The sequence below is a fragment of the Lepisosteus oculatus genome, chromosome 6 (assembly GCF_040954835.1).
Source record: "Lepisosteus oculatus isolate fLepOcu1 chromosome 6, fLepOcu1.hap2, whole genome shotgun sequence".
In the NCBI taxonomy this organism is placed as follows: domain Eukaryota; kingdom Metazoa; phylum Chordata; class Actinopteri; order Semionotiformes; family Lepisosteidae; genus Lepisosteus; species Lepisosteus oculatus.
In genome coordinates, this window is record NC_090701.1 from 13397258 (window position 1) to 13408059 (window position 10802).

At 37.0% G+C, this 10802-nt stretch overlaps 1 protein-coding gene and 1 long non-coding RNA gene across 11 annotated transcripts in view; one reads left to right on the plus strand and one right to left on the minus strand.

Moving 5' to 3' along the window:
* The window catches only part of dip2ca (disco-interacting protein 2 homolog Ca), a 222912-nt gene extending 218547 nt beyond the window's left edge, over window positions 1-4365 (minus strand). For 5 of the 10 annotated variants that reach the window (XM_069190997.1, XM_069190996.1, XM_069191001.1 and 2 more), the window contains exon 1: window positions 3761-4362. In XM_069190997.1, the coding sequence (XP_069047098.1) occupies window positions 3761-3839 (79 nt within the window). In that variant the 5' untranslated portion in view covers window positions 3840-4362. Of the gene's footprint in view, window positions 1-3760 lie in introns of all 10 variants that reach the window. The other 5 variants (XM_069190995.1, XM_015354823.2, XM_015354838.2 and 2 more) reach the window with 3 other exon arrangements.
* LOC107078302 (uncharacterized) lies at window positions 2381-9373 on the plus strand. The gene is made up of 3 exons (XR_001479243.2): window positions 2381-2570; window positions 8203-8283; window positions 9207-9373. It is a non-coding gene; the product is annotated as an uncharacterized lncRNA (long non-coding RNA).
* Window positions 9374-10802: the final 1429 nt, after the last annotated feature.

A 10802-nucleotide genomic window follows, 5' to 3' on the forward strand; every position in this document is an offset into this window, starting at 1 on the left:
TGTGGGGAAGACTGCATTGACTACAAGCAATAAATGGATATTTCCCTATTTCCACTTTGTTGTGAAAATCTTTATCCTATTTTTCGTGGCAAATCCTGTCTTTATGGTAGGTGTCTCTATATTATATTGGCCATTACTCCCCAACTTCCCACATTTAAAATGTGATTCCATGCCATCAGAACAAAGGAACAACCTGGGCATTTTCGTTCAGTTCTGCTGAAAACTGAGCCAAAGAGCCCATACCTCCCAACACTTATGGGCACACCAGACATAACCTTCCAAGCACACATGCAAAAGACTTGAACCCCAAATGCACAAGTTGTTATCCCCAAAAACAAATGGTCAAGACGGTACCCACCAAATAAACAAAACAGTTGGCTCCCTCTTACCATCTGAACCATTTTACATCAGTGGAAAATATTGCATTCAACAGTGAAAAAGGTTTAGATTAAACAGTGTGGATTTTCACAGGAAGTTGTCACTAGAGGCCAGACACACTCCTGACAGTGTCTTAAGAAACCCAGATTACCTCAGTTTCTATCTACTCAGTTGTAAGCAGTTGTTACAAGATACATTCTGTGGTGATATAGTGTTGTTAATACTTTCCTCATTACCAGGTGTTCGGGAGTTGGGAAAAAAATTAAAACTGGCTTTATGACTAAACCTTTTCAAATTTTCATTTGTCTAATCGAAACCAGTCATACAGGAGCCCAGCACAGCTGGTTCTAAAAGTTGGCTTGTTGATATTTGTTAGATCACCGCGACCACATACTGTACATGAAGGCTCTTAATGTTAACAAAGCAACACCTCAGAGTCATAATTACTCCAATCACTAAAATAAACTGAAAGTGTACTTATGTGACAGCTGGTGAGCTTTATTACCAGGGTGTTGATTTGCCCTTTGGAATCACATTATGCGTCATCACGTTCCTTGCACTGGTACTGTAAGTGATGTGTTGCTGCACAAACCGAAACAGCAGAAATAAGATAACAAATAAACACTATACACAATATTCAAAACCCCAACACAGTGCAGGAGACTGTAACAATCTTCCCACTGTGCCTTCATTTCAGAACATCACGCAATTAATAGCCTGCCCAGGGGAACGGGGAACGCACTACGTCTGTCTCGATTGCTCATTACAGCTCAAGCCCCACCTCCTGCAGCCTGGTCTACCTCAGCCGTGCACCTGCGATGTCATGCTGGCAGTACAGTACGTTGTTCCACTGTACCCATTCAAAACCAGGCAACAGCCACTTCTTGAAGTTATGTAATGAAAATCTTAAGTATAGTAACTAATCGTATACGATTTATTTCTAATACTAAAGAGTAACGCCAGCACGCGCGACTTAATTTGAGAAAATGGCTCATGGATTTAATTTCACAAGTGCCAAAGTCACTGACGATTAGCCACGTTCGTGCTTCGTGTCAAATGTGAAACGGTCTACGTTGCAAAGCCAGAGGTGAGGTATTACCCAACATAACACTGAAGAATAACACTTATCTAAGAATAACAATTCATTTCCAGCATGTGTTTTCCCTTTGCAGAAGCATTGTCCAATTCATTGATGCATGCAAAACACTTTGTTGCGAGACAAAATAAGGACTTTTTGTCTTCCCAAAATATGAAACTCGCCTCAAATGTCTGCAAACACCAGCCAGACCTTCCCTATAAATCTGGAAACAAACACATTTCCCTTTGAATTAAAAAGGGTAGCCCGCATATCATGTTTTACGCTAAGCTTGAATCATCATAAACTCACTTTACATTACACAACCTAGCTTTGTGTTTGCAAATTGAACCTATTGTTTATGTCTTATAGTTTAAAAACGATAGCTCTCCAAGAAAAAATGTGCAATATAAAGTATTTTCTAGGTTCAGTTAATATACATTCAAAAATACATACAACCATAATATCATCTAGACATACTGAAAAGGAACAATAGGTTTATTCCATGCTGAAAAGAGAAGAAAACACAACGTTTCTGAAGTCTAGTCAGAATACAAAAGTTAACTGCTAAAAAAGTAATGCAATTTAATGCGTTTGTATTCTCTGAGACTTCAAATACAACTGGATATCCAAGTGCACACCTTTACTTTTTCTTGACACTGATTTCATATTCATATTATATTATGAAAGTGTTAAACAATGAGACAAAAAATAACTGCAACGGATTGCAACACATTTATTTCGGCACCGATATGGTTAAGATACCGGTCATCGCAGTACGTTGTGAGACAAATGCAATATCAATAATTGCTCTCCTCCCAGCCGCCGAAATTGGCAGCGACTAGACTTCACTTTCTGGCCTAGAGCCTTTTAAGACCGTTACCAAAAGAAAACGGGCGGTCCTTAATTTCACATTTCTCAAGAATCAGACTTCTCCCGAGAGCGACCGCTTAAACTGAACTGCATAAAGACTCCGAAAACAAAACCATATAAGACACAGCATCACACAAACTAAAACTGCCAGTTAAACACGGGGCAGACAATCACCAGAAAATGGGAAAATGGGACCCCACCCGCCCCAAAAACAATCACCCTTATTTCTCTCTCGTGTAGAAAGGTAAGAAAACTTAAAAACCTTGCCGGTGACAATATTAGTGACTAGCACAGGGGCCTTTAGAGTGACGACTAACACACCTATTGGATACAATATGCAAAGAAATATGCATTACGTTTTTACAAATTCGACTGCGTAATAGTCTTATGCCGTCACAAAATTATCTCCTTAAATAACTACGGTAGTGTAAAAAGTATATTATTCCACTTTATATATTCATGAGTTAAGCAAAGGGGTGAAATTAACTTGTTTCACAAAATTCAAGGCATATTGATACGTTTTAACTGCGCTACTGCTATGAATAAACAAACACCATTGTCTACAGGTATTTGCCGAAGTGAAACAAATGTAGAGGCACTTTTTGCCTTAAATGGCTCAGCTCTCAACATCGGACAAATTTGCTCGCCCCCACATCAACAAAACCGACAAATCCAAAAACGTATCTGAAGATTGACACTGCGAACAAAATCCCAACTGTTCTGATATCATTTTGGATATATTTATCATTTTAGAAACAGAACGGTGAGGAAGTGCGTTTTTTTTGTCTCTCTTATCCTTTTTTTTACCATCTTCAACAACAACAAAAACAAAAATGCCATTTGAAATTCAAAGACTGCAGTTATTTTCTGCCTGGCAGTTTCCAGGATTTAAGCGCGGTCAACTTGGCATTCCAAATATGACAACTGATTTTTTTTTTCATGTACAGTTTGCCCAAATATAACCGATAAATAAATACGCTTCTTCATGTTCAGCTTCAGCTACAGGATCAATAGTGTTATAACGACAACCCAGCTTTGATTATTAGAGATAAAAACCTCACAATGTCAATGGTAACCTTATCCCGCTGCCACAATTATTCCATCAATTCGTTTGTGCAAGAAGCAGTTGGTCTGTGAATTCCAATGTAAAATGAGCGGAACGTCTTCAAACAATATTTTCAAGGTCAACCAGAATAAAAATTACAAGTAACCGTTTTTCGGGGGGGAAACGGGATCTCTCAAATCTCAGCAGAAATGCAACAATGTAACAAAAAAATCCCCTATTCGGAAATTTACTAGATGTATGGGTGAAAGCGATCTAAGGAAGAGGGAACGCTCATTCCAGCGTTAATTGAGCTCCATTGCGGGACATGCAAATAACATCAGGGACAATGCAAAAGGGAAACAATAAAAACACCAAAAATAATCGCTTACCTTCAGATAACTCCAGCTCCAGCTCAGCTAATCTGGCTCTCACCTCAAGAGGAAGGGGCAGTGTATCTCGATCCGCCATTCTGTTTTAAATTACTATGCCTTTTTTTTCCTTCTTTTGTGCCCAGTCTTTCAACACTGTCCTTTCTCTGCGGAGAAGCAAAATCGCACAGGGCAGAAGAGGAGCAGCCGGACAAAAGATGGTTAGAAGGAACGGGGTGGGCAGCAATTTTTTCTCCCTCAGTTCAGCCCCGCCATGACTGTGATCCTCCGTATAAAACGGTACTGTAAGTGTAATTCCAGGCTGTCAGTGCGGCGAAGAGGCTCGCTGCTACACAGCTCTGTTTGCTGCTGTTGCTGCTTCTCTTGCTGTCAGACACACGTGATCCCAGCCAGCCGAATATACCGCCGGTACCCAGCAGAGGGCGCCCGACTTCTTAAACAATTCCACTTCGCCAGCCATCCCCGCTATCCTCTCCTTTGATCCCGGACGTCTCGAAAGTTACGTGGCCTGTCAAAATAATTGTATTGTCTAAAAACGGAGCGCCGGTATGCGGTGTCGCGAAAAATAAGGTCTGCATTGTCGCGGACAACAAACGCACCAAAGGGTAGTACGTGTGCCTAATATGAACGCCATATACAGTATGTCCCCTATGATTTGTGAGCGTGGAAGGAGATGGCACGCAAGTTTGTCATGGGGAATATGTATTTACAGCACAGTAACCACAAATGCCATGCGACAGACTTTTCCACTACACAACTGGCAGTCTGAATAACTCAAATAGGTTTCTAAGCCCTTAGCGAGTATTTTGTGTATTCAGTAACTTATGGTTTTCTGTAGTGTAAGTCTGCTGTGGGGATCTGTAACAGAAGGTATGCACCACTTACATATTGTCTGTAGATAAGACACCAAGTACCGACGCTTTTAATGCATTTAATATAGTTTAATGAATCTGTGCTGTATGGCATGTGCCGTTTTAAAGTAAAGTTGTATGCTTTTTATGCGTGCCTGTTGTTCTGTAAAAAATGTGGTCGGAATTATTTATTTTGCAGAGTTAAAAGTGTTGCAACATTTAGATCTTCTCACCTTGTTAATTAATGTTGCATTATTTAAAATAATGTTGCATTCTTTTTTTAACAAAGGGGCGTTTTTATCGTTCAGCAAAATTAAACGGTAAAGATATTGAAAAAGTACAGTGAATCCTTTAGGTGATTTGAGGCACAGTTCGACAAACTATTTGTGGAAATACAAATCTAACCACATAGATCAATTTCTTAATAGATATAAGGTCTATAGGAAGACAAAATCTAAACTTTGTTGCACCGGATTTATTAGGAAAAAATATATTCAGATTTATTAAGCAAAAACATCAACTTTAAGTTTGGCCAATATTTTTTGCTGCAGTCACAGCCTGAATATGGTTAGAGTGCACAAGACAGTGTGTTATTTTATATGCTATGTTATATATGGTATACTTTAAAACCATCTAAATCATTTAACCTTTCTGTCTCAAGCAGTTTTTTTAAACTAGCATTGTTCAAGAAAGTCTTCTCTTTCTGTGAACTTGCACTGATGGCAGACACCATTGAACAGCAGGTCACAGAAGAAGATTTTGAGGATAATTCTCCAGCATAAACATGAAGCTCTCTTTGCACACTTGCTGTACTTGTGATTTGTGTTTCTAAAATCTGAGGGATGAGTACAAACCTGTCCACTCAATGTGGAAGATAAAAGCATGAAATTATAATGAAAGATTAATTGACAGAAATTAATCAATGATTTCCAAACTTAGAAGAGATTTATCTGTTCATCGTTATTGCTTCATCCAATTTAGAGTTGTGGGGAAGCCAGAGCCTAGAAGTCGTTTACTTCAATATATTAAAATTAAACAGACACCCCCCCTCCCCCCCAAACTTTCTTTTCAATTGTTTTTACAATAGCTCTGCCTCTGAGCTATAAGTAATTGTTTTCCTCAAGACTTTCAGCAGCAACTCTGCTGAAAGTCTAGACGAGTTAGTATGTGTTCCATTTTATGCCTTCTGATTCTGTTTCACAGCTTTTTTATCACTGTGTCAAAATGTCCTGTTTCAGAATTTCAGGACATAATTCTTCATATCTATTCATCCTCTCCGATTAGGGTTTTCCCATTGTAAAATAGGAACACAAACTTTTGTCAGTCTTTTCATCCTCACTTTGAAAAGGGGTAAAACTAGATTGCAAACATTTTGTGAAAGATCAGTTCATATAACTGAAACAGATGATTAATTTATCAAGCTTTCTTACCTTGTAACAAAATTATGCAATTCTAGAATAAAGAATGTATATCATATATATATAAAATTGTCAAAGAATGTATCTTTCCACTCTCCTGGACTGATTCCACAGAAGCAATAATTTTTATTACTTGGTGACCAAAATTGTATTTGTATGTAGAGTAAAATTCCATATGCTTCCCAATTTTGTCTCAAGTTCACATTAAAATCATACAGTATGTCATCAAGACACATGCATCTCTTTACATACAAAGCTTTTTGATTTTCAATGTTTTCCACCTTATATCTAAAGTGCATATTTCTGTTATTTTTAACTGAATTCTGTTATATCACAATTATTAAATATATCTACTGTTGGATAAGAGACATATATGCTGTCTGTGAAATACAGTTTTTCTGAATAACATGTGACATTTGTGATGTCATACATAGTCATAAAGCAGTAAAAGGTGCATCAGGTCTACAAGTTCCATCAGCAAAAAGATGTGATATAAAATATTATGTGGCAATAAGTTATATATTAGGTAAGAAAAGGCGCAATCAGTTTGTTAATAATAGCAGATGTTTTAAAAAATGCCTCAGTTAATAGTAAATGTATGACTAGACAAGGACAAAAATCAACTCTGTCTGTTCACAGTTTTCCATTTAGTAAGACATACAGTATCTGTTAAAGCAGGAGATGAAGCAATTTCTGTATCTATTATTTAGCTCCATATTAGCATGATGATTATATAATTTGGCCCTCCAATGGAGAACTGAATAGGTTAGCTCTGCATTTGCAGTCAATGGCTTGTCTCCAGTGATGTCACAATTGCTTTCTACAGAAGCTAACATGACAGTTTCACTTAACCAAGGCTGGTTGGTATTTTAATATTAAAAAATACCAACATGTGTCCTATAAATGAATAAATGCATTGGAACTAGGTCTGCTTTAACTATGAATGTCATATTCTGTCAATGTTGAAGTGTGTTAATCCCTTTAAAGAGAAAGTAGAAATCAAAACTTTATAGTGTTATATTATCCGATATGTTTTTATACCTGATTATCCTGAGAATCCATTTACTGTTGCTGAGTGAAATCACCTACTTCTGTTTTCCATGTCTCTTGTATTGTGCTTTAGGTACCAGATTTGGGTCAAGGTAGGGGAGAGGACATCTCCCTAGCGTTCCATTTTACATCTTCCATTCAAGCAAAACATGCTTTGACTTTTGTGTTCCTTGTGACATCATCATGGGTTGTTATTGCCATGGTTACTCGATTTCACATGTTGGGGGATGAAAATAACATCTGTTTCAGTATTCTTTCCTTATGAATTCTTCTTCCTGATGTTGTCTAAAGACAAAAGGACAAGCTACACCCCTTAACAAAAGAAAGCCCCACAACAAAAGAAGTTAAAAATACATGCTAAAAATACGTTGCTTAGCTTTAATATGCACAAGTTTTAACAAGTGGACATACAGCATAATTAATAGAAGCTCATACTCTTTGACTCAGAAATATAGTTTTCTAAATCTGTAATTTTTGACCAATCCTATATCACCAGCATTTTAAAATTATACCGTACATATTAAATGTTTTTCTGTTTAAACGACCAGGAATAAGGGTTGGAAAGAAGTAGGACTATTTGAGTAGGAATGAACCAATGTAAACATTCTAGTGGAAAATGTCTAGCCAAAATACACTAAAAAGCTTCATTTAATGTTCCAGGACAGCAATTATCCCAAATGTACCATCAAAGCGATTATGCTACACAGTTTTTGGGAGAAATCAAAAGTCCTATGATCACCTTCCCAGTCAACCCCAGTCTAACAAACTGTGAGAATATGTTTATTAAAAAAAGTAATGGGTGAAAAATGCTTGAAAAACAAAAAAATTAGCCAACCACAAAACAGAGACATAATCTTCTCTAGAAAAACAACACCACTGCATATTCCATTTGCTGTGTGATGTGTGGTTAACTCACATTCAGTTTTAAAACTGTTTATTACCATTAGATGGACCTAAAAAAACAAATGGAAACTACTATTTTATTTTCTATTAAAACCACTAAATTTTCAACTTCACAGCAATGCAAGTAGTGTACATGAAAAAATTGATAGGTCGCAAAGGTTAGATAAACCACAAAAAGCTGACAAAATTGTTACAAAATATGTCACATCTTTTCCACTAGGACAAGAAGCTCTGGTGCCCATGCCATTTTCCTGTTGTATTGGACAACATCTCATTAAGGATGATAACACAACCACAAGGGGTAAGAGTGTCACCTTGTTCAGGATATTACTGGTACAGTCTGCTGCTGACAGTACAAGAGTAAATGAATTACAAAAACTCTCTGAGCGTTCATACGAATATTACTACATGTCAGTTGTTGTGCTGTCATGAATTGGAACATGATTGGACATTTGCATAGTTTTAACAGAAATGGCTAAGGAATATTTCATGTCATATAAAATACAACAAAAATAATAATAATTTGATCTAAGCATCTTTCCATTTTGCTACCATTACCGAGAATGGAAAGGTTAATATTTCTAAACAATTTGTGTTATCTTTGTGACCCACATCATTTTTGCGAACACCTTTGCTAGCCTATGACAAAGCCATAAGTGAACATGTCAGGATCAAAGATAAGCTTGTCAGGTCCTAATGTCTGTAGGTAATTGAAGTGATAAGAACATATTAAAGGTTATTGGACCCAAGATATCATCCACTTCTTGAAAGAAACCGAGATATCAGCTTCAACAAAATGGCAATGTAGCTTGTTCCAGACTGTCAAAACCCTTCTTGTAAAACAGAGGTACCACCAAATCTGATTTCTGAAAACTGTTGATTCTGAAGACATCTAATTAGTTTAGATTTTGAGTAGCCTATTGAGCAATATTTGTTGTAACATGGTGACCAAAATTGTGTGTAGAGTAATATTCTAAATGCTTCCCAATTTTGTTTTTAACGTCTTATATCTTATACCTTATATCTGCTACCTATCTGCAATACTCATTGATATTTTAGCTTTTTCTATTGATAAATTGATACAATTAGAAAGAGCAGTGGTCCTGTTACAGATCTCTGTGGTACTCCACTAGTGAAATCACCTTCAAGACAGGTCAGTTAGAGAAATTGTTGGAGAAAGATGAAAAGAAAAATATCTTAAAATTATTATATCTTTTTTGACAGGCTTGAGGAAAGAGTTGAAATTCTGTGAATCTTTGGTCCATGTGCAACAGAAGTGAAGCACATTTGGAGGAGACCGTTGTGGGAAAACTTCCCCCGTAGCAATGTATCCTGACTATCATACTCTATGATAGTCAGGCTCTGTCTTGCATTTAGAAACTTGGGTGTATAAATTTATGATAAAAATAGACAGAAATGTGTGACATTCAATAAATGTTTGCATTTATTAACCGTGATTTCCAAATCTTACAATGCAATTCACAAAAGCAACTATGAAAGCTCATTTACCATTTAGCAGGGTATTCTTTAAAGTTTTGTCTTTGAAAATAACATTAAAACCTGACATGTTCAACATGATCACCATGGGCATTAAAAATAGCATGGAGGAATGCACATCATTGCTTCCACACTCCACAGAACACATAAGGTCCTGTTATTCGATATCACAAACATTATCACTTTGGGTTGGCCTTTACTTGATCGTGAGTATTCTCACTTACAGTATATGTGGTTTATCTGTACTGCTGACTGCCTTTCTCAGGCTTGCTTTTCTCAAGTATTTAATGTACTGACTAATTTGCTATCTTCCCAAAGCAAAAGCACTTGGATTTTCTGTCATATGATTTAACCCTCTGAAAACTATTCCACTCCTTCTCAAGTATCAACCTGTTGTTTGACACCTTCAGAATGGCTGAAATCATGCTAGAGAAACTACTCTTATAAATGTTTCCCCATGGTCTTCTTATACTGTACTTCCACTATGGGCTTAGGTGATTTTCAATTCTAAGAAGAAGAGCAATAGTAAATACTTCATTGCCATCTAAGTGGAAATTTCCTCTGTAAGCACTTAATTCAAAAGTACAATTTTCATCAAATTTAAAAGACTACCCCCAACTGGGTTCCGGAATGGCTCAAACAGAAAGATGCTTGCTTGGAGTATTGGTGGAGCTCTGCAGTAGCCAAAGCATAGCAGTGCTAATGAGCACAGCAGTAAAGCATTGAGCATTACTTGTGAATATTACTCAAGTAGTAGAACCAAAAAAAATACCATATAACCCATATTTTGGGAATGTATGAAAAAACATTTAAAATATATAAAAATATCAAATTTCTTAATAAAGTGTCATATCTGCTGCTTAAGGTGGAAACTAAGCAGCCGCTGTGAGATGTAAGTTGAATCCAGGCTCATTGCAGATGTGGTACTGAGGCATACTAGGGAAACTGCAGGAGGCAAGGTGGTATAACCTACAAATACAGTCCAGGGACATTATCCAATTAACAAAGATCAAAACCAGGAAGACACTGTAGCAAAGCACTGAGGGAAACCAAGTGGAGGTCCAGAAACAAGCGTTTGTACAAGAGGGAGTGCACTTGGAAATCCAAGAGTCGAGATCGGGTCAAAATAGAGTTGACAGTCCAAGAGATTTCTGAGCAGGGAATGCAAAGCAAGAGAACTGAGATTTAGAACACATGCTAGACAGCAAACTCTATACCAGAGTCCCATGTATTTTTAGAGTAGACTTTAAATATTCTGTATCGGCTGCGACAAGCATGGAATAATTGCCTGCAGGTGATACAGGTTTCCTGTCAGAACACATT